General features: G+C 40.3%; 4 protein-coding genes across 4 annotated transcripts in view; all 4 read left to right on the top strand.

Moving 5' to 3' along the window:
* The first annotated feature begins 653 nt into the window (after positions 1-653).
* Positions 654-5,053, top strand: LOC110180345 (protein strawberry notch-like). Its single transcript, XM_020948007.2, has 8 exons — positions 654-759; positions 830-1,619; positions 1,698-2,129; positions 2,189-3,095; positions 3,169-3,655; positions 3,725-3,863; positions 3,932-4,331; positions 4,400-5,053. Exons 1-8 carry the CDS (start codon positions 720-722, stop codon positions 4,628-4,630), a joined length of 3,426 nt encoding a protein of 1,141 aa, XP_020803666.2. The 5' UTR covers positions 654-719; the 3' UTR covers positions 4,631-5,053.
* A 238-nt stretch (positions 5,054-5,291) lies between these two features.
* Positions 5,292-6,552, top strand: Coq5 (ubiquinone biosynthesis protein COQ3, mitochondrial). The gene is made up of 3 exons (XM_020948018.2): positions 5,292-5,613; positions 5,670-6,088; positions 6,155-6,552. Exons 1-3 carry the CDS (start codon positions 5,406-5,408, stop codon positions 6,455-6,457), a joined length of 930 nt encoding a protein of 309 aa, XP_020803677.2. The 5' UTR covers positions 5,292-5,405; the 3' UTR covers positions 6,458-6,552.
* Positions 6,553-8,130: 1,578 nt separating this feature from the next.
* LOC110180346 (uncharacterized) lies at positions 8,131-10,368 on the top strand. Its single transcript, XM_086835405.1, has 3 exons — positions 8,131-9,097; positions 9,170-10,121; positions 10,193-10,368. Exons 1-3 carry the CDS (start codon positions 8,315-8,317, stop codon positions 10,366-10,368), a joined length of 1,911 nt encoding a protein of 636 aa, XP_086691531.1. The 5' UTR covers positions 8,131-8,314.
* Positions 10,369-11,332: 964 nt separating this feature from the next.
* Positions 11,333-23,394, top strand: part of Lgr4 (Leucine-rich repeat-containing G protein-coupled receptor 4) — a 30,524-nt gene continuing 18,462 nt past the window's right edge. The window contains exons 1-2 of the mRNA XM_020948017.2: positions 11,333-11,482; positions 11,552-11,677. Of these exons, the coding sequence (XP_020803676.2) occupies positions 11,449-11,482; positions 11,552-11,677 (160 nt within the window). The 5' untranslated portion in view covers positions 11,333-11,448. The remainder of the gene's footprint in view (positions 11,483-11,551; positions 11,678-23,394) is intronic.

The raw sequence follows: 23,394 nt of genomic DNA, 5'->3' as shown, positions 1-23,394 counted from the left end.
TTAAATGTTTTTTTTATTTTTGGACTATTTAACAAAATGTATATATTATATGCAATTGTTTATTGGGATTATCCAACATTTACGTATGTTTTGTAACTGGTTCTGGTAAAACCTTTCTTTGAAATTGAATATAATTTCAAAATAGAAAATATATATATCGATGCCACTGAAATCTGACGTTGTGATACATCACAATTGATGTTTAAACGAAAACTGCCGTATTTTTCTTTTCGATAGTTAAAATTACATACATTTTTAGTTAACGATATTTTCAAATTATTTCGAAAACGATATTTTTGGCGATATATCCTATTGGAAATCAATTTTAAAATATTGGCGAGGTATCTTTAAGTCGATATTTGTGTGACTTAAAATATCGAATAAGAAATTAGTATGGCAAGAGCTGTTTCAGGTGCTGATATTTTCTCACTCAAACGCGATGTTTCCAACGATGCATCGATATTTTAAAAACCAATAAAATAGCATACTTTGTTTACTTTACCGTAAAACCTTTATATTTGTGATAATTTTTTACCTCGATTTTAAGCCACAAAAATAAAATGTCCTTGTTACTCACACATCGATAAGTCATCGAAAAACATCGATATACGCGGACATCAAAGCTTCTCCACCACTACAAGGCTTCTCACATCTCTAGCCGGTTGGCCTTTAATCAGAAAAGAACGTTAACGGAAGCGGAAAAGGTTAACGACGACAAAATGGCGATGGCCGACTATGAAGAGTATTGGCCATCCAAAAGTGAGTAGTTTCTAGTTTATTTTCCATATTTTCCGAGTTGGTTCAAGAGGAACAACGTTCCTTTTCTTAGTGCAAGTGGGCAAGGAGCATCCCGTTCCCGTTGTGGAGACAACATCCCTGGGTTCCGTGGAGCCATGTGATATATATTACCAACTGGGTATACCCCAGGCACCGATCCAAAGCGGTGAACTAAGCTGCATGCAGTTGGAGACCATAACGTATGCCGCGCAGGCCCATGACCACGTGCTGCCGGACGGCAGTCGTGTGGGCTTCTTGATCGGCGATGGCGAAGGAGCGGGCAAGAATCGCACCATTGCCGGCATTATCTATGAGAACTGGCTAAGGGGACGGCAGAAGGGCATCTGGGTAACTGTGTCCAAATTTGTCCGACCGGATATTTTGCGTGATCTTGCCGTTATCGGAGCCACGCATATCTATATCCGTGAATTGAAGGATTTCAAATACGAAAAAATCAGCTCACAGGTGTTTCACGATTGCGGCATGATCTTTTGCACATATTCATCGCTGATTGAGGAATCGGACGACACGACCGGCAAGTATAGCACGCGCTTCGGCCAGCTTTTGGACTGGTGCGGCCAGAACTTTGATGGCCTGATTATCTTTGATGAGTGCCACAAGACCAAGAATCTGTGTCCTTTTGACTCTGAAGAGCCCACAGTGATAGGTCAAGCTGTGCTCGATCTGCAAGGGCAGCTACCCAAGGCCAGGGTGGTGTATGCCTCCGCCATGGGTGTCACGGACCTCAAGAATATGGGATTCATGGTGCGTTTGGGCTTGTGGGGATATGGCAAGCACACATTTTGTTGCTTTAATGACTTCTACACAGCTATGGAGAGACAGTGAGTTTGAAAGAAATAGTATATATATGTATACCAGATATGATCTTGACTGACTACCTCTGATCCCTACCTTTGCAGTGGCGGTAGTGCCATCGAGATTGTGGGCATGGACTTGAAGGTTCGCGGTCTGTATATAGCCCGTCAGCTGGGCTTCGAAGGTGTCAGCTTCCGGATCGAGGAGATGCCTGTGACCAAGGAGTTCCTGAGAATCTACGATCAATCCGTGCAGCTCTGGGTGGAAGCCCTCCAAAAGTTCAAAGAGGCAGCAGAAATCGTCGGTACCAAGCGCGGCCTGAGGAAGATCATGTGGGGACATTTTTGGTCATCGCATTATCGATTCTTCAAGTATCTGTGGCTCGCCCCGAAGGTCAAACGTGCGATCCTGATGGCCCGTGAGTGCATCAAGTATGGCAAGAATGTGGTCATTAGCCTGCAGTCGACGAGGGGCATAGTCGAGGATAGATTAGTGCCGGATGATGTTGCAACAATCGATTTTGTGTATAGCGCCAAGTATGTAGCCCTTTTCTCTTACTTTATATGCTTTTAAACACATCCTTTGCCTGCCTCAGAGGTGTCTTTCAGTCTCTTGTGGAACGTCATTTTCCTTTGCCCAGTCGCAATATGATCAATTTCATGCGCCGCATAAAGGATGATTCGTCCTCGCAGCCTGAGTCTTCCTCAACGGACAATAACAACAACAGCTCTGAAGTGGTGAACAAGCAGATGGGTGAAGGCACCAGTAATGGCAAGACCAAGAAGCGAAGCGCTGGCGGAAGCGACAGGAACGAGGAGGATGCGGATGATGAGGCCGAAGAGGATGACGACGACAATGATGATAAGGACAGTGATATGGCCATCGATGACAATTTAAATCTCTCCTCCAGCAGCAGTGATGTCACAAATGAAAATAAGAAACTCAAGCTAGAACAGGAAACAGAAGCGGCTGCTACATCCAGCACCTCCTCCAGCACCATCACCATCGATACCATGTCAGCCGCTGAGACCTCCGCTACAAATATCGCCAATAGAGTCAAATCCGAGTTACGCAGGCGCAAAAATGCCATCCTGAATGTCTACACCATAAAACAGGAGCTGTTGCGGAAAATTGAACTCTTGGGTTCAATTTTGCCGTCAAATTCAATTGATCAGATTATCGACGAGCTCGGTGGCACCGAATTTGTGGCCGAGATGACGGAGAGGCGTGGTCGTTTCGTCGAGAACGATGATGGTTCCTTAAAGTACAATATGCGCATTAACTCGCGTGCGTCGGTGGATTTGCTGAATATAAAGGAGAAGAATGCCTTTATGCTTTACAAAAATGCTGCCATTATATCGGAGCCGGCCACTGGTGGTATCCCCCTTCACTGCGATCGTCGGATGTCTAATAAGCGGTCTCGGGTGCACATCACGCTGGAGCTACCCTTGTCCGTCAACCAGGCAGTACAGCAATTTGGACGCACACATCGCACTAGTCAGGTGAGCATAGAACCTTGATTTTGACTTTGTTCGGTGAGATAATATCCTTATAATTCCAATACACCCCTTCTAGGCCCATTGCCCTCAGTACATCTTTATCATCTCGAAACTAACTTGGGAGCAACACTTAGCTGCCTTGGTGGCCACGCGTTTGGAGTCACTGGGTGCCATCAGCCATGGCGATCGACGGTCCACCGAGGCCAGTGATATCTCCAAAGTCGATGTGGACAACAAATACTGCAAACAGGCTCTGGAGGTGATGATGCATACCATATTGGGCTATGTAACGCCACTGGTTCCACCTCCCGCGGATTATAGCGGCGAATTCTTTAAGGATATCGCTGGCGCCTTGATGGGCGTGGGCATAATCATGAAGAGCAAGGTCGATTCGGGAGAACTCGGCGTGATAAAAGACTACAAGAACTTATCAAAGTTTTTTAAACGCATTCTCGGTTTTCCGCTGGACCTGCAGGAGCGTATTTTCAAATATTTTTCCGACACCATGTCAGCCATCATGCATCAGGCGAGGCGCGCCGGTAACTTCGATCATGGCTCTGTTGGTGAGTCTTCAATGATTATATATTATACGTACAAGAACTGTCCTAAAACAGGGTTTTTAATGCTCTCAGACTTGGTTGCTGGGGAGGAGAATGTGACCCGCTTGCGTCTCATTCGCTTTCAGCGACGTAATGCCACCGGAGTGGCGTTCACGGACCTGCATACGATAATAGTGGATCGTGGCATGTTCTTTCAGGATGCCCTTTGCAAGTATGTGGAAAGGAAGCTATTCCAAAAAAGATATGCCTAATATTAATGTAAAATTAATTGTTTCACAGATATGCCGATCTATACCACGATTACGAGGGTTTCTACCTATCCCATAAGTCGCGTAATCACAGGCGCTCTGTCATTATGGTGGTGCTCTTTTCAAACACCGAAACGAGCGCCGAAAGCAGTATCAGTAGCAGCAACAGCTCTGGTGAAGATTCCGATAATTCCAAAAAGAAGAAGGAGCCGCGTAACAAAAAGGAAATCATGTGCCAGGTCTACAGACCGAATACTGGCCTGCAGGCGCGTCTTGAGTCGCTATATGATCTGGAGAAGAAGTATCGTAAGGTGCGAATAACGGAGGCGGAGTCTCATTGGACAGAGCAGTATAATATCTCGGTAAATACGTGCTCTCATGCATATTGGAATGTCACCTGTCGGAATGTTACTCTGGGCAATGATTGTGAGGTGAGTTACTTAGGTAAAATATAAACTATAAATCTTAGAAACCATTACTCGTTCTTTGTACCTTGCAGGTGGGCATGCGTCAGCGCCTGTATCATGTCCTGGCCGGTTCCGTGCTCTCCATATGGGGCCGCATTATGAAAATACTGAATACGCATTCCAACGGCAAGGTCCAGCTGATACGCATCCAGACGACCGATGAAGAAATTTTTGTGGGCACCATGATACCCAAGTCGTGCTTCGAGCCGTTGATGAGCGATCTAATCACCGATTCCGAGGAAAAGGAGGAGTACTACTACTGAGCGTACCCATTCGTATCGTGATCTCATTTACATATATATGTATTTATATGCATATAGCTTTATATATATGCATATAAATATATATAAATGACAATTTAACTAAATCAACAATACCAAGATATGGTAACTCATAAATACAGACGACAATGCAAAGAAAGAAGTACCAAGAAAGTACAAAGAAAGAAGTACAAAGACAGAAGAACAATGAAAGAAGGAAGAAAAACGCATAAGGAAAAGCGACAATAATTGGTGTGTATTTTTTTCACATCTTAAAAAATAAAGACGGGCGTACAATTATTAAATGTGCGGATTAAATCAAAATTTAATGTCTTATTTTCGAAACACATATGTATATCAAAAGATGTATGCTGTTGGTAACTCTTTTTGGAGTGACATAAATAAAAAATGAATAAATAAACATAATATACAACTTTTCTTATAGTATATATATTTTATTTGGCTTTCCCTCATGACCTATTATTTTAACATTAATTTCTATATAAATATATAAAAAAGAAAGTTTATAATATTATGTTCTTTAATTTTTTTGTTGGCTAAAACGTGGCTTCCATTTTGTCATTTTCAAGACAAATTTCAAAATAGATAACTATTTGTTTTTTCCCCGGGTGTTATCGATAGGAAAAAGCACAGCGAAGCTCAACTCGCATCTCTAGCCGGCTGCCAGACAAGGACAACTATAGTACCTGATTCTCAGCAGCTGTTTACCGGTTGTTTTTATTCTTTCATAATATTAATTATTATAAAAACGCGCAAAATGCAAAGTACAAGGAGCAACCGAGTGCTGCTGTCCCTAACCCGCCGATTTCTGAACAACCGGACAGCGGCGCAAGCAACGACTTCGCCACTTTGGACAAGAGGAGCAGCAGGGCAAGCAAGTTCCAGCGCTGGAACGGCAACGCCAGAGGAGCACACCACACACTTTGGCTTCCAAACGGTTAGGGAAAGCGAAAAGGAGCAAAAAGGTGCGTAGCCAGGTGATTTTAGGTGTCTCTAGATTACCTAGACTCTCTTCTTCCAGTGCACCAAGTGTTTGAACAGGTGGCCCAGTCCTATGACATGATGAACGACGCCATGTCCCTGGGCATCCACCGCGTGTGGAAGGACATATTCGTTGAACGACTGGGACCTGTGCACGGCATGCGACTGCTGGATATGGCCGGCGGCACCGGGGACATTACCTTTCGCTATCTTCGCTACCTGGCCAACCAATCGAATCCGAAGCAACGCGTGAGCCATGTCACCGTTTCGGACATCAATCAGCACATGCTGGATGTGGGTGAGGAAAGGGCCAGGCGATTGGGACTCACTTCGGAGAAGTTGCCCAACTCCACGATCGCATGGAAGTGTGCCGATGCCGAGAAGCTGCCCTTTGAGAGCGACAGCTACACCGCCTACACCATTGCCTTTGGCATAAGGAATGTCACGCGGGTGGATAAGGTGAGTAGGGAGGAGCTGCTGCCCAATGATTTATCTCTACTCACATGATTATTTATCTCCGTCCAGGTCCTAGCCGAGGCCTATCGCGTGCTACAGCCGGGAGGAAGATTCATGTGCCTGGAGTTTAGCCATTTGACCAATGAGACAATGCAGTGGCTGTACGATCAATACTCCTTCCAATTGATACCGCCAATGGGCCAACTCCTCGCCGGCCAGTGGCAAGCCTATCAGTATCTGGTGGAGAGCATCCGCCGGTTTCCCAAGCAAGAGCAGTTCAAGCAAATGATCCAGGAGGCCGGCTTCGAGCAAGTTTCATACGAGAACCTCACCTTTGGCATAGTCAGCATACACTCCGGCTTCAAGTTGTGAAGAAACCCATTTGATTTTTGGTTGTGGAATCGTTATATTATCAATGCCACTCACGTCGTCGGCGGGAGGAGCTCATAAAGCATCGAGTTGAACAAGTATTTATGGTGTTTTTTTTATTTGTATTTTAGTTTTTTTGTTTTTTTTTTTTTCTTGTGTTTATTTACGGTGGTGGGCACTTTGTCAAAAAAAAAACATATTACATGATGACATCTCCTCCAACAGCAAGGCCTGGGAAAGACCTTGAGGCATTGTGCCAGTCCCAAATAGATGCTATATACCGATATTTGCTGACCCAGTATTCCAGTATATACCCTTAAAATTCGATTGAAATTCCATGCGCCAAAACGCTCGTCAGTTTTCCACAAAACGAAAAAGTGAAAATCAATGTAGGCTAATTGAAAGTTCATTTACGGTCGGCCGGTCGGTCGTTCGGTCAGTGTGTGATATAATGCCAGATCCGTTGTCTATATATGGACAAGTGTATCGAATTTAGTGCAAGTGAAATTTATGTGTGTGAATGCTGAATGCTAACGAAAGCCATTGGAGGTGATTTGCGGATAAAAGTGGAATCCAAATGCCATCAAAATAATTGGTAAGTGAGTAAGGTAATTGGTAATTGAGCATTGTCTGCTTTTATTATAATTATGCTTTCACCAAAGACGAGGGTTTAGACCAAATTCATGAGGGGTTGTCCGCTTTTTACTGTTATATATCCAATATTCAAGTTTTGATCCTATTGTTAGGTATTGTATTATGTATATTTATTATTATATGCAGTACTTGGTATTTATACACAGTATTATAGATTTAATATTCTGTTTTTATCCAAATATTATTTAGCATTGGGTGTTATGGATCTAGTATGCTTTTTCCTGTATTCAAAATCCAGTTTCTAGTATCCAGAATGTAGTAACTCGGTATCCCCTTTCTATTACCCAGCTTATTGTATCTGATATTCAGGATCTAGTTTCTAGTATCCAGGATCCAATAAGCACTAACCAATAACTAATATCCCATTTACCATATCCAACTCGATGTACATCTTGGCTGGATTATGTAAGCCCTCCCTGGGTTATAACCACCGAGGCCGTAAAAGGAACGCTGGCATAGTTAAGCGCTTTTGATTCGTATCTAAATTGCAGCCAAATCATAAACCTTCGGCCCTCTCCGGCGACTGAAAGTGAAAAGAGTCGAGGAGAAACACAAAACCGAGTATATGCGGAACATGGTGGCCATTGAAAGCAAAAGTTTTGTGCGTGCAAACGTGCTGCGCATGCGTAGGTGGCTACCATTCCGTACACTAGACAGTGGAACAGAGAACTTAATAATAGGAGACAATATTTATAATTGAAGCATTTGATATGTTTGCTATGAACATGCTTTAAAGTGTTTGAAAAATAAGGGTTTGGGATATATTTTCGATTTTTTAGAGCACATTTCTCAGAGAAAACAAGCTTTTAGCTTGTTAGTATATATTTTTAGGGCTCTTTGAATCACTGTGCCTGGTCAAGAGGCATTAGCATAATGAGGTGTCGTGTTTAGGTACAGGTATTGGGTATAGGATGATAGGGCAGGTGAAATGGCAGTGTAAAAGTCATAAACTGACCAACTGCCTCGCCAATCTGAGGTGCATTGCTACCAAGAGAGACCACAATGATGGCCACTTGGTATGCACAGTGGGTCCGGCAATGGCGGCCTCACCACTGTGCGGCGATGTCCGCTTTATAAATACAACAGCGACCAAGGAAGTTCATTTCATTTTCTTGGCGTCGATCGCTGCGTTGACATAATCACGGATTACGGGCACCAACACCTCCATCTCCTCCACCTCACACTGAGAAAAAAATACTAGCCAAGATGCATTTCTTTGCGGGCACACGAAGCCCAAGCCTCCTGTTGGTCTTTATGGCTTTAATCTTGGTCTTTGGTGAGGGAACCGATGCCACTGGCTTGCGTCTGCGTCACTCGAGAAGATCCACCTCACCGCTGCCACCAGTGAGCACTACACCCACCACAACGACAGCCGAGGAGGCACCGCCACAAACAGTCATGGAGGAGGAGAGCCCCATTCACGTGACGGAAGCCGAGCCCGAGGCGGAGATCACCACGGGCAAGCACAAGCGTGGCATTCTGCATGGAGGAGCAGCTTCAGGTGGCCACTGGCCCGCACGGACTTATGCTGCCCATTATGGCTATAGCCTGCAGTTGCCCGGAGGCAGTGCCTTCCTGGCCGCCGCTCCCTCTCAGAGGCATTTCATCAAGTATGGACATGGACATGGACTGCGTCCCCTAGTGGCTGGCTCCGGTCTCCTGGCTCAGGCTACAGGATTGGGAGGAGCTCTCCTTCCTGCTGCTGGGCTTACACCTGCTCTGTCTGGTGTCCTGCCTGGTGCGTTGCCAGCTGCCCTGCCCACTGGAGTGGCTAGTGTTATACCTGGTGGTGTGGCCACCGCTTTGAGTGGTGTTCCAGCGGCCCCACCCTCGTATGTCCTGCGTCCCGGCAATGCTTTGGTTTCCTCGTACAGTGTCAATTATCCCCATCAGCATTTGCAAAAGCCGGTGGTGTTCCAAACGGCAGTGAAGCCATTGCATTTCCATGCTCCTGCTGTCCATGGTCATGGTCATGTCCATGCCGTGCAGGTAAGTAACTTGAGATTTATTCTAGATTTTGTATGAGAATCCTGGTTTATATATACATTTTTTTGCTTACAGCCCACCTATGTCCAAGCGTTTGCTCCCACTGCTCCAGCTGTGCCTGTCCAGCCTGTGCAACCTGTCCAAACTATTCCCACCATACCCACTATCCAGCCTCTGCCCCTGCAGCCCGTTCAGCCGGTAACCCACATTCAGCCACTGCAACCCGTGACTCCAGTTCAACCTGTCCAGCCTGTGCAGCCCACGGTAACCTTTGGAGTTCACCCTGTGCAGCCAGTGCAGCCCATCCAACCCTCCGTAACCTTTGGCATTCCCTCGGCCCCGCCAGCTGTTGATGTCCCAGCGATACCCCAGTTTCCGGTAGTTCCCACCTTCAGTTTCCAGCCCCCTCAACCCGCCCAGCCAGTGCCTGCCCAACCGGCTATCCCAGCTGCTCCCGAGGCTCCAGAGGTTCCTCAGATACCTCAAATCCCAGCCATACCACAGATTCCCCAGATTCCTCAGATTCCCCAGTTCCCCGGATTGCCACAATTTCCCTTCCCAGGCTTCCCACAGATTCCACAGTTCCCTCAACAGCCAGCAGCACCGGCCGTGCCTGCAGTGCCTGCTGTTCCCTCAGTACCCTCGGTGCCCAGCTTTCCCAATCCTCCGACGACCAATCAGTTCTTTCCGGCTGCTCCACAGCCACCATTGACCCAGCAGCCACCGACTTTCATCCAGCCAGAGGCGCAGTTTCCTGGGGGAATTGTTCCTCTGCCAGGATCCCAACCCGTGCTCCCAGAATCCGGCACCGGCATAGCTTCCCCACAGATCCCTCAGTCACCTCAGCCACAGCCGGAGCCACAGCCAGAGCCAGAACTGCCGCCAGTACCATTGCCCACCCAGAGACCCAGCCAGCAGCAGCCCTGGAAGCCAGTTTTCTATCAGCCACCCGCCGAATCCTCGCCAGCTTCACCCAATCGTCCATCGATCACGCTGTTGCCACCCTATGGCAGATCGCCAGCTGAAGGTGAGACTTGGGAAACCATCCTTGAGAGGATTTAGAACTTTAATCCATGGTTTTCTTTGTATCCTTGCCAGGTTACCTGCCACCTGTGGGCTCTCAGCCGTCGCCATTGAGCTCCACTAGCGCCGGTGTGGGCAGCCAGGGCGGTATCTTTGACCAGCTAAGCGATGCCGAGCTGGAGCACATCTTTGCCCAGGCCCATGTGGCGCAGCAGCAGCAGCAGCAGCGTCATAATTACCATCACTACTAGGAAGATCCGAGGGAACACACTTACCTTAGGCACATTTTACAATTTTTTTTTTTGTTTTTTTTATCCTCACCTCACGCTTTATGTTTTACCTGTATTTGTAAATTATGTTTTAATATTAAATAAGTTATTTATCAAAAAATGAATTGTGGTTTTCTTTTAATACCCTTTTAAGGGTATTTTAATATTAGTTTTAAGCTTAAAACTAAGTGAAGGAGTCGTTTCCGACCCTATAAATCATATATTTTCGTGATCAGCATCAACCGGGGAATCTTTCTAGCTTTATCCAGGCAAAAAAATTTTTTTTGAAATTTTTTCAAAATTTTTTTTTTAAATTTTGAAAAATTGATAACAATTTCATTTTTATTAATTTTTAAATTGAGTATGCAGATTTATTAACCTACTAAAAACTAACATAGGTCAGCTTTCCGAATTGAAATAGATGCTTTTTTGGCTTAGTTATGAGATTTTTAAACTTTTACTTTTCTTAAAAATTGCCATACATTAATAGCATTTATATTATTATATTATTAGCATTATAATTATTAATTCAAATGTACCATTCAACTTAAGTAATATTGAATTATTATGCTTTGTTATTATTATTTTTGCTTCATATTATGTTTAAAGGTCCTATTTAATAGTGCAACTTAAGTAATATTCAGCTTAAATAATATTTAGAAATATTTTTCCCAAATTTTTCTTGCCTATTGTTTGCATTTTTTTGCAAATTTGAAATCCTTACACCAAGAAAACCTTTAAATGCTTTGTAACCGCCCAGCAGCTTTTCCACCCGCCAGGGCTTTTCACCTTGAACTTGGTGGAAAACTCATGGACAGGCAGAAAAGCTTTTTGCCACCCGGCGCTTTTCATTCATAAATTCGCTGCGGAGCCGGCTTGGTGAATGAGTGCGCTGCGTGGGGGTTTTTGGGTGGAAAAGCGGCAGGAAAAGCGGTGGCATGCCACATGTTGCAGCTCGCTTGACTCGGCATGCCCACTTTTCCGCTCAGTTGTTTGATATCGTTGGCAGCGAACGCGCGGCGCTGCGGATGAAAAATCGAACCGAGAATCGAGAAAACATATATGTACATATATCCATCGGCGCGATCTGTGATCGGTGTGTTGAACCCCCTGCAAAGTGTGTGTGTGTGGCGAAGTTAATTTATTTTCCCAACGTTTTTTTTAGTGTTGTTTTCTTGTGCTAAAATTAAATACGATTACGGGAAAATTGGAAAATCGGAAGCAAAAAACAACAACAGGAGGAGGAGGAGGCGAACTCCCTGGCTGCCAGTGTCAAAAGCGATGATCATGCGTATGTGTCTTAAAAATAAACAATTTCCGGGTCTTTCCACTTTATTTTTTTTTCGTTGGTGTTGTGTCCAGATAGAGTAGATATATGCCAGATATTCACCAGTTTATATTCCTATATATATATATTTTTATCTACTTTATTCGCAAATGTTTGTTTGCCGAATTGAAATAACAAAAGCCTGACCGGTCAAAGATCTGTTCAAGACATTGGCCAGGCCTCGTCTCGGTGAGATTAACCAGAGAATTTTTGAGAAATCCCAGCTGAAATTGGCTAAAAAACCAAACAAAAAAGGATCTTTGAATAATATTTACAAGTAAGGCGAGAAAAAGCTACTTTAAATAATTATTTATAAATAAAACAAGCAGCAAGAGAGTATTTAAGGCAAATCAGAAAATCCTTATAAACTTCTTTGCAGTAAATAATCTTATTTACTTATTTTATGTTTAAATAAATCCAGGACATTCCCAATGAAGTTGAAAAAGTTATAGCCATGGAAATCAGGCAACAAGTAATGACAACAAATGAGAAGGCTTTGCAAAAGTTCAAAGAGAGGGCACAAGTTTTCTGTTTTGCTTTTTATTTAGCAAAGTATGTGACTTGCGGAAAAGGTCCTTCGAACTTAAATAAATATACTAAAGTTTGGTTAAAGGTGGTTTAGGATGTCTTATTTTAAATTTAACTACTCTAAAATTAAAGTTTGAAAGGAGTTACCAAGCTCAGAAATATTTAAAAAGAAATAAACAAATATTTCTGTTGTGAAAAATAGGAATAGGCTTTAAAAAGTATTTATTTTATGCATTAAAATCACAGAAACAAAATCCAATCAAAAGTGCCAGAAAAATTGACGTGAATACTATTTGGCAGTTCCCAAAAATGAGGCCAAGCCTCTGCGGTATATTTTTATATTTTGTACATATATTTTTAGTACAAAATTTTGGTAACCCCCCCCCCAAAAAAAAAACTCGATTTTCAATTAAAATTTCCCCATTTGCAATTTGCATATTAATTTATGTTTATCAAATTGACAGTGGCGGCGCCAAAATGACTGGGCATTTCATAGGAAGGGATTCTGGCCACTGCCGTTAAATTTGTTTGTAATAAAATGTCATTAAGTGTAAGTGCGTGGTGCCGTTTAGATTTATGAGCTCGAATGAATTGCAAATCCCTCTCTGCCGGGTAAATGAGGTGATGTCCTTGCGGCCAGCCGGGAAAACTCTCGAAATGGGCGCTGACCTGACCTGACAACCGCTTGATGTAGCCCGAAAGTTGTGTTATTAGTTGTAACTTCCCTCGGTCTCTCACTCTGGTGGCTTAACCAAAGTCCTGCCACAGGATACACTGGGGGAAACAATTCTACACATATATAACATATCTATATATGGAGGGACTTTCGATTGATTATTAATAATTTGCAATACATTTTGTGTTGATTTTCATATCCTTGCAAGGGTACTATATTATTACTTATGGGTTTTTTAAACTTTGATTTCTCGACAGAATTGTCGTAAAAAATACTGATAAATATTGATTATAAGAATGACAATATTTTAAGCTTAAATATAATTGATTTACAATTCGATCCTATAATTCTTTTGCAAACTACAAGGGTATATAAGCTTAGCTCTGCTGAAAAATTACGTATACGCACTGGTGTACTTATACCCCTGCAGAGTCAGTCAGAAGCTTAAAACGACGTGAAGGAGGCATTTCCGACCCTATAATCCATATATATTCTTGATCAGTATCAACAGGGGAATCTTTTTAGCCATCTCTGGAAGAAAAAAAAATTTGTCGATTTTTTCAAAATTTTATAAGGGGTTACATCATTAAAAATTTTTAAAAAATTGACAAAAATTTTAATTTTGTTTATATTTTAAATGGAGTATGCAGATTTAATATCCCAATAAAAACTAACTTAAGAACGTTTTCCGAATTGAAATTAATGCATTTTTAGCTTAGTTATGAGTTTTTTAAACTTTGATTTATTGACGAAATTGTCGTAAAAAATACTGATAAATATTAAAAAAACATGACAATATTTTAAGCCTAGTTATGATCGATTTCCAATCCAATCCTATAATTCTTTTGTAAACTACAAGGGTATATAAGCTTAGCTCTGCTGAAGCTACAATTTATTTCTAACATTCATAGTCCGAAAAATTGCGTATACGCACCGGTGTACTTATACCCCTCCAGGGAAATATAGTTTCAGTCAGAAGCTTAAAACTTAGTGAAGCAGTTATTTCCGACCCTATAATCCATATATATTCTTGATCAACATCAACAGTAGAACCGATTTATAATACATATAAATATATATATATTTATTTTTTTGGGCTAGAGATTCCCAATTCCTTTGAGTGTACATAGCACCATGGCTACCAGAGTTTATGAGCGGAGTTGGGGATTAACCAGGATCCCAAGGATCTGACCACACCTTTTAATTCATGCGAAAAATCCAGGGGGGTGGAGTGAATAAGTGTGGTCCTCCAGAGATAAGCGGAATGTGTCAATTATGTGACGGAGATTTTCTCCCTTTTTATTCCTCCTTTGAAATTCAATTAAAGTGTTCCTCTCCGCACTGTCTTTGTGCTGGGAAATCTAGTCAAGCAAAGCTGCTTTTTGTTATAATTACTATAAGCTTAAGTTTGTCTTAAGTTTTATGCATCTTTAAAAATAGAATAAAATAATTCCCAAGGCTTTAAGAAATGTTATTCTCTACAAGAAATATTTTTAGACTCCTGTAACAATTTATTTCGAGCAGGATAAATATTTAAAATAAGGTTTATCAATATTTTTAAGCTCTACTTCAACTCCTTCAACTAGAACTTAATCCCTGATGTTAAAACAGAGTCAACTTCGGCTTTGTAAAAGCGGAAAAAACAAATTGTAACTCAGGCGAGGTGTATTTTCCGCCGCCCCCATTTCCACCCATTTCCGGAATGGAAAATCGCGTAAGTGGAAGCCGGTTCTCATGCCGATTTTTCCCCCCACTTAAGAACTTGTCGCTGGCGGCCACGTTCAACCCGAAAATATGGACGAGATCTGGTCCAAGCTCCGAGTAATCCCATATACTCTATAACCCCAATATCTTCCCCCTTTCCCGTTCACAGCCTGTTTTTAGGTAATTTGAATACGGCAAGCAATCGTTATTTATGGAGGTAGGAGGTTCTACGATTACAGGGTCCGCACATGTGGGTGCCAAAGCGGGGGATTCCCCTTTATACATGTCCCATAGCCATTTCCCAAACACTAGAAAATTGCCTGCTGGTTGAGTATTTTAATATAAACTAAAGTTTCTATAGGAAAATATTATATATATCTTAAAACAACCATAGTTCAAGGTCGCATTTAAATAAATTCTATACTTTTCTTGGTCAGAATTTCAATATTTCAATTTTAGTCAGAAGCTTAAAACTAAGTGAAGGAGTCATTTCCGACCCTATAAATCATATATATTCTTGATCAGCATCAACAGGCGAATCGATCTAGCCATGTCATACAAAAATTTAATTTTTTCAAAATTTTGAAAATTTTATAAGGGGTTACATCGTAAAAATTAAAAAAAAAATGGACAAAAATTTTAAATTTTTACATTTTAAATGGAGTATGCAGATTTATTAACCTAATAAAAACTAGCACAGAACAGCTTTCCGAATTGAAATTAAGGCATTTTTAGCCAAGTTATGATATTTTTAAATTTTAATTTGATGACAAAAATTGTCATATAAAAATAACGATAAATATCGATATATTTTTGATCCTATAATACTATGAAATCTATAAGGAATTTTGATTTTCTTATTAATCATCTTAGTTGCTAGTATTTCAAACCATCGGGCCTTAAATTTAAAACTTAAATTATCGAAATAAATAAATGTAAAGCTTAAATAATATATTTTCAAGTGCATTCAAAACTCACCCCATCACAGCATCTGTTGTTGTCTGTCCCATATCCGTATCGGCATTGCCATATCACCATAGCCGTATCCGTATCCATATCCGTAACCATGTCATTATCCGGCGGACGCTAATCGATGCTGCCCCCCGGAGCAGCTATACGTATCAAGTGACGGACGGAGCTGTGGGTCCGTCCAGCTTCTCGTTTCGTATTTTTCGGCGAGCTTTTAGGTTGATCAAATGTAATCTATATAATTTTGTGGCTTTATTTCTTTGAAAAGGCGTCGCATAATTGAATTGTCCGTGGCAGCAATGACAGTGCCCGTCATAAAGGTTATGCCCCATTGGCCCAGGGGCGAGAGCATTACACACACTCGCCACCCGGAAGTCCGTTGGTGTGTGACCTTTAAAAGGAGCATCTCCAAAAACCCTGAGTGATTGGAGGAGGAGCATTGGAATCCCCAAAAGAAAAGTAATTGCCGGAGTGGTGGAGACCCCCTGTTCCATCTCTTTGCCTGTAATATATGATTGAAGTGCGAATGATTCCGTTTCCTGCCAAAATCCCCAAGGGATCAGGAGAGACTGTCAGCTCGCTAATGAAGTGTTAAGCCATTAGGAGTCCTTGAAGAAAAATTGAGAGCTGTATTTACAGGGAGTTTTCTTACGGTTTTCATTTAATACATATTATTTACTTTTAAATTTGGCATGGAATTATAAATTCTAGAGACTCCCCTATTATTCTTTTCAAGAATAATTTCAACTAGATAAATTCCCTTTGACCAACTTTCAACTAAAAAGTTGCACTAACAATTTAATTTCCTAAAAAAGTAAATATCAATGAGAAAGAATCAATGAAGGTCGCAAATTCAGGCAAGTTCCTTTGAGAGCTTGAAAACTTTTCGCACCAAATACTTGCAACTTTTGGTAACTTTTTTCCTGTATTTTTTTGTCCTATAATCATATAAATTAGAAGGTTTTCCATTTAACTGACCTTTTATCTGTGATTCGGCTTAAAGTAGTCCTCAGTCCCAGGACCTTATCTCAGGGGGAATGGTGCCACATCTAATTAATATTATGCGTCTTTTTTCTGTGACTTTAATCTAAGGATAAGCGGAAAAAAAGGGACAGGACAGGACAGGACAGGGCAGGACGGGATAGGACAGAACAAATAGGAAAACAGGATAAAACATCGGTATTTACATATGCTGTGTGTGAGTGATGTGACCTCTGACCCTGCCAAGTGGAAAAATGAAAAATGGACAGCGTAATTCCCTGATTGAAGCCTAACAGAGAGAAGGCCAACATAAAAAAGGGCAAATAAAGGCAATATGGCCTACAGTGCACACAGAGAATGAGTTATTACTAATTAGCAGTCTATATAATCCTTAATGATATTATTTTTCTATAAAGAAATTAAATAAATTTTTTTGAAGGCACTCAAAATAAATTATTTGAACTTATATTCTAATGAAATAAATTTATAAGCAAGTCTATAGCTTCTTCCTGGTTATATTTTTATGTGTTTTTTACTGTAAATAATTATATAAAATATTGATACCAATTTCCCGTTGGAAAAATCTCTAAAAAATATAATTAAACCACTACCTTTTTTAATCATATTTTATCTATAATTTATTAACAATTTTTCTACAATTTTCCTTACCAAATACTTTTTATTCATCTTTAAATTTCTTTCTCTGCACTAAAACCAGCCTAGAAAAGCGCTTAATTTTGCCGGGACTTCCCCTGCTTGGATGTGTGTGTGTCACATGACCTTTGGCCCATCAGAAAAAAAGCATTAACCATTTCGCATGGCATTTATTTTCATTTGTATCCCCGGGACCCCCCGCCTGTCAGCACCAACCAAACTATATTGACATTCCTTATCATTAAAATGGGGATTTCTAGGCCCCAAAAAAAAGTAGGAGAAAAATTAGAAAGAAAAAACCAGAAACCAGAACCGATGAAATGATTAATTTCCTGGCAGTAATTAAATGCGGAAATGGGTTAAACACTTAACCCAAACGGACTGGCCACTTGCCTTGCTTAAAAATAAAACTCCGTCAGAGATTTGCAAAGTGTTCTAAATATATATATATAGAGCGATTGACCGATCTATATATAATATATAGATATAGGCGAGGATGGGCACTTGAGGCACGAATTTTCTGTTTATCATTCACGTTTGTTTTATAATTCTTTAATTTTTTCTTTGGGGAGGGGGAGAAGATTCTCTTCTCTTGTTTACAACTTTGTTGTTAGCCAAAAACTTTTCTGGGTTTTCTGCTGCTCTGTTTTTGTTTTCCATTTCCATTTCCAATTTTTCGTTGAGTATAAAAATTCCATTCTCGGTTTCTCGGTTTGAATCTAAACAGTCGAAAATCGAAGAATTATATATGTAGATATAGATGAACAGATATCTTGGGGGAGTGAATAAAGCTTATGGAATTTCTCAGCTGTTTTTAGTGCATGTCGTAATGGATATACATACATATTTAGCTAAGAGATTTAGTAAAAAATCTACCTTATTTCTAGGTAAAATAATTATAAGACAATTATTTTATAACTAAGTATTAAGTAATATAATTATTAAACTAAGTAAGCCACAGCTAACCCCTAATTGGAGATTATTTGATTATTTTTTTGAGTATATTGAGCTCTCAAAAAAAGTATTAATTTGATTTTAAAGAGAAGAAAGAAAAGATGAAGTTTATATACACTTACAGATTATAGGATCGAATCAGAAATCAGTCATCATCGTCATCAGCTTAAAATATTTACATTTTTAAAAATCGATTATTTTATATGAATAATTAAAGTTTAAAAAACTCATAACTCAGCCAAAAAAGCATTAATTTTAATTCGAAAAGCGTTCATATGTTAGTTTTTCTTAGTTTAATAAATCTGCATACTCTATATAAAATGTAAAAAAATTCATTTTTTTTATGAATTTTTAAGAATTTTAACGATGTAACCCCTTATAAAATTTTAAAAAAAATTTGAAAAAAAATGTTCTCTCTCAAAGATGGCTAGATCAACTCGGCTGTTGATGCTGATCAAGAATATATATGATTTATGGGGTCGGAAATGATTCCTTCGCTAAGTTTGAAGCTTCCGACTAAAATTAGGCTTTAAAATTCGTATTTAATTTAATACATTTTTTTATATTCAATTGATAAATTTTCCAGTGACAAATTTTAAGGGGTTTTCAATGCTTATTAATTAAAAATCATTTTGCAAATATTTCCAAGTCTTAGCCACAATTTATTGTTAAATCTCCTCTCCTTGAAGCCACTTAATATAATTGTATTGTAGATAATTCAAAAGAATCTGATTCATCCGCAAATCTAATAGATATTGATCGACATCGACGGACATATGTCGATTAACTGACAGCAGATATCGGTCTGCACACACACACACTATATATTGTTTACTTTGGCCGCAATTGACTTCTATTTTCGTGAGTTTTCCTATTAAGTTTTCGTTTGTTTTAATTGCTGCCCCTCCCAAAAAAAAGAAGAGGAACAACAAAAAAATAAGAATAAGAAACAAGAACAGTGCGAACTTTCACCTCTTGCGGCTATTTTCGGTCGATTCAACGCCCAAGACAGGTGAGCAGGAGGTGGCGGCCAGGTAAGGGTCAGACTATATAAACAAATCCAAGATAATTTGGGGAGGGGTTCGATAATGTCTTTCTCCAACACTCTGTGTGTACACTGTCTGAAATAAATATTTAAATATTATTTCTGTAATTTTAAAATGTGTTTCTTTGAACACAAACATAAAAGGCATACAACTTCTTGGTTGAGTTGCCTTAAAAATAGCCTTTATATTCAATGATTTATTTACATAAAGCGGCCTTAAATCATCTTGATTTTGATTGCCCTTTTTTTCTGTCACTGTAAATTCTGTTAATTGTCTGCGGTGGTAAATTCCTATTTAAAGATTGCCTTTATTTTTTTACATTTTCTGAATTCCAAGCAGACAAGGCATCCCAGTTGTATTTTCTTTTGAAAATATTATTAAGAAGTTATCAAATGATACTTGAAAATTTAATTTGGAATTTTTTTAAATTGTCCTGAAGAAATTTTAAAGAAATACTTACATAAGCTTACAAAATAAATTACTTATTGAAATCAGTAGAAAGCTAACAGAAAATGTGCTTAAAACTATCTTATGTTTCAACTTAAAAATAAAGCTGCAAAAGAATCAATGATTTTGTAAGCAAATCAATACTTATAAATTAATAAACATGCTTAATATTTTATGGGTATTTTCCAATCTTAATAATAAATATTTAAACGTTGGTAAATATGGATATATTCCATATTTTTTCCTTCGATATATTCTTAAAGCGAAGTTTAGGTTTTTAGGGCTTAGGTTGTTTATATTTTGAAGAGGTTTTGGATTTACCAATAACTCTTATTTATTTATTTATTTATTTGTCTCCCGTTTTGTCTCAGTGTAAATACATTTATTGGGATATTAGTAAGAAGCAGGAGCAGCTCCAAGGAGAGGCATCCATTTGAGTGGCTCAATGGGAATTTATGAGCAACAAAGTTGTAAAAGTTTCGCTTCTCTCGAAGAATGGCCCCCGTGCGTTAGGTGCCAGTCAGAATGAAGGAGCAGGAGCAACTTGAAATGAAAAAGAAAGCAAAGCAAGGACGAAGGACGAAGGGCAGAGGCCATTGCCAAGTTAAGGGGAATGCCCCGGTTGGCCAGGATCTGGCTGGGATCTGGCTCATCAATCAAATGGCAGTAGCCGGGTGCCTGAGCCGCACTCATCAAACATTTCAATTCGCCGCAAATGTGTTGACAAAACGTTGATGCCGCCGATGATGGAGGCGGGCTTAGAGGGGATTGTGTAGACAGGATGCAGGATGGGTGTCGGGTGATGGGTGATGTGATGAGATGAGATGAGATCCTGTTGCTATTCCTTGGGACTCGCAGCTGCCTTTAACCCTTGACTTTGCCCCTTTTCAGGCACATTAGCAACACGTGTCAAATGCTCCATGTCCTTGTCCCTGTCCCTGTCCCTGTCCCCATCCCCATCCACAGTCCCCAGTCCACGTCCTTGCCTTTGGATCCGCGCCTCGAATGCCGCGCTTAATTACACTTTTATGGAGTCATCCTACGACTACGTCTACATCCTCATAGCTATCCCCATTCGCATTGCCATTGTCCTTTCCTCCTTCGACGTCGGTGTTGTCATCATCTCGCATTTGTAATTGCAATCCGTTCTCCTCTCCGCTGTCTGAGTTATGACCTGCAATGCAATCCTTGCTGGGGTCTCCTGCTCCAGTTCCTGCTCCTGCTCCTGCAACCATATGTTTTCGGCCAGAAATGGAATTTTCCATTCGATTCTCATCGAAATATGTTTTTTAAGCAAATTATGGAAAATCCTGTCGTCATTGGAGGTTGGGTTTGTGTTGTGTATCTCCTTTGGTTCTGTGCCTGTTTCCCTTTTTCCCTTTTTGATTTCTGTTCAGGATCTCATTACACAGAGGTTTCCTAGAGATTGGGTTTTTGAGTCCTTACTTTCACTTGAAAATAAACTTAATTAATAGGGAAATCCAGAAAAAAATTGATACAATTAGCCATAATAATATAAATAATAAATACACTAAGTTTTTAAAGCTATTCCTTAATTACTTTTATTTTTAAATTATTCATTTAAAAATATTGTTAATTATCTATAAAACCAAAGGGGGGACATTTTTCTTAACCCTGTTCGTTCCATTCCCCAATATTATCCTATATAGGACTACATTTTATTCGCTTTTATTTACCTCTCCAATATGGACCTAAATTATCGACATTAATCGACTTTAAATCGTTTTTTTTTTTGTACCACAAAATCAAAAACTTCAGTGCGTTCATTCCTTATTAAAATCCGACCTTGCCCGTGGTTCTATTTAATTTCATTCCCATTTGTTTACCTTTCCCATTTTCGCCAATATAATTATGAGTTTTTTTTCCTTCTGCCTATCTCTGGTGTCCATCAGAAAGTCATCGAGTCATGCTGATGATTTTGATGCCTTATCGAACTGGGAAGGGGAGCATTGAGAAGGATAATGGGGTGCAGTCGCGGGATTTCACGGACCATTGGTGCCCCAAATGTACTGTGCATAATTTTTATTGAAAACAATTTGATGGCACACACATTTTACACATATTTGTAATATAAATATATAAGTATATACTTGGTATATCGATATTGAATATGGGTCCCCAAACGATTGGCGAATGCATTAACATATGGGGGCGCATGGAAATGGCGTCGCATTAAATGAAATCGTTAAAAATGATAAATGCAACAGAGGTGGGGGAGGAGGAGAAGTGCTGCTACTATATGGTATTTATTCCTACAATATCAGCCTGCTGCCCTATTAAGTGAAGCATCAATGAACGGGCCTGGAAACCCCATCTTTTCGTATCCCATTGTTGGCCCCGCCGCAGCCTAATCAGACTGCTAATTAAACCATTTAATTGGTTAAACAAATATTTTGGCCAACGAAAATTTATGTAGCACAAGACCAGATGTTGGGTTTCCTTCTCTTTCTGTCGAAATATGTACAAATTCTTAAATTGAGATTACTTCCTGGTTCAGTAAAGCTTCCGCTGTTTTCCGTTACTTTTCAAATATTTGAAAACTATTTTTCCTAACTCCTTTTTCTTTAAACTTTAAGTAGGCTCTGTGCCAAGTTCCCCTTTCCTGTCAGGTGTAGTCTGTTAAGTAAGACTTTATATTTCCTGCTTGGCATACATCTCTCACAGTTTTTATTAAAACCTTGCGAGGAAAGTCGAAATATTCATTCCTAAAAAAGAAAATAATTCAAGAAAATGGATTCTGACTCTGATCGTGAAATTGACCCTGAGCCTGTGTATACAATATCGGAGCTCCACGATCATTGTGTGGACCGCGAGATGCCTTTGCCCATCGTCAAGGTAAAGAAGTGTAGTGAAGGTTATGTGGCCCGCTGCTGTGTGGCCACTCTGTCCTGCCGTGCCTGGGCGGACAGCAAGGAGCAGGCGCGCCACAAGGCAGCCACTACAATGTTATCCATGATCGCCGTTCCAACGCACGGTCATTTCTCACGCAAGAAGCCGAAGTTCATGCCTCTCGCCAAGCGCCACAACTACTTTAAGAACTTCCCGCAAGCCCTGAAGGCGGCTGCCTTTGAAGTCATCTACCGTCCGCAGAAGTACACCAGTCTCAAGGAGCAAGTGATGAGCCTGCTGGACGCCCTGGAGCTTGAATCAACCACTGGCGTACTGTACACAGTGCCAGGGAAAGAGCCGCTCCTGAAACTCGAATTACAATGCGGTGTTGATTGCCGATTTTTGGGTACCGAGAAGGAGTTGTATGGCGAGATTCTAGAATACTTCCGAATAATGCTGGTCTGATCAAGTTCCAATTTCAATCTATACTGTTCGTTTTAAATTACATGAACATGAAGAAAGAGAAATTTTCTGTTTATTTATCACAGATTTAAATTTGAAATTCAAATGTGATAGCTTTTCGATAACTGGCACTGCAAGTTTCAACTTTTTGTTGCATACTTATTTATATGATAACTTTCCGATAACTGGCACTGCAAGCTCCAACTTTTTGTTGCATACTTATTTGCCCTAGGCCAATGAGGCCAAACCTCTCTCATTTGTTTTGGCCAAATCAGTAGAATATGGCGATAATCTTTTTTTAGCCATATCCTTACCATAAGTAGGCTCTGTGCGTAGTCACGCGTAATCTGTCAAATCACTGCGAGAAAAGTCGGAAAAATCATTCCTAACACACCCAAGAAAATGGATTT

Source organism: Drosophila serrata, unplaced genomic scaffold (genome assembly GCF_035046125.1).
Source record: "Drosophila serrata isolate PLE 108 unplaced genomic scaffold, ASM3504612v1 contig_276, whole genome shotgun sequence".
NCBI classification, from domain to species: domain Eukaryota; kingdom Metazoa; phylum Arthropoda; class Insecta; order Diptera; family Drosophilidae; genus Drosophila; species Drosophila serrata.
The sequence above is the reverse complement of the archived record's forward strand: the minus strand, read 5'-3'. Positions and strand labels throughout refer to the sequence as shown.

Bases quoted from the DNA above. Each gene is read 5' to 3' on its own strand.
- LOC110180345 (XM_020948007.2), top strand. From the start codon at position 720: ATGGCGATGGCCGACTATGAAGAGTATTGGCCATCCAAAA. The intron at 3,096-3,168 runs GTGAGCATAGAA...CACCCCTTCTAG, and splicing joins GCACACATCGCACTAGTCAG to GCCCATTGCCCTCAGTACAT. The intron at 4,332-4,399 runs GTGAGTTACTTA...TGTACCTTGCAG, and splicing joins CTCTGGGCAATGATTGTGAG to GTGGGCATGCGTCAGCGCCT.
- Coq5 (XM_020948018.2), top strand. From the start codon at position 5,406: ATGCAAAGTACAAGGAGCAACCGAGTGCTGCTGTCCCTAACCCGCCGA. The intron at 5,614-5,669 runs GTGCGTAGCCAG...CTCTTCTTCCAG, and splicing joins AAGCGAAAAGGAGCAAAAAG to TGCACCAAGTGTTTGAACAG. The intron at 6,089-6,154 runs GTGAGTAGGGAG...ATCTCCGTCCAG, and splicing joins ATGTCACGCGGGTGGATAAG to GTCCTAGCCGAGGCCTATCG.
- LOC110180346 (XM_086835405.1), top strand. From the start codon at position 8,315: ATGCATTTCTTTGCGGGCACACGAAGCCCAAGCCTCCTGTTGGTCTTT. The intron at 9,098-9,169 runs GTAAGTAACTTG...TTTTGCTTACAG, and splicing joins GTCATGTCCATGCCGTGCAG to CCCACCTATGTCCAAGCGTT. The intron at 10,122-10,192 runs GTGAGACTTGGG...TATCCTTGCCAG, and splicing joins TGGCAGATCGCCAGCTGAAG to GTTACCTGCCACCTGTGGGC.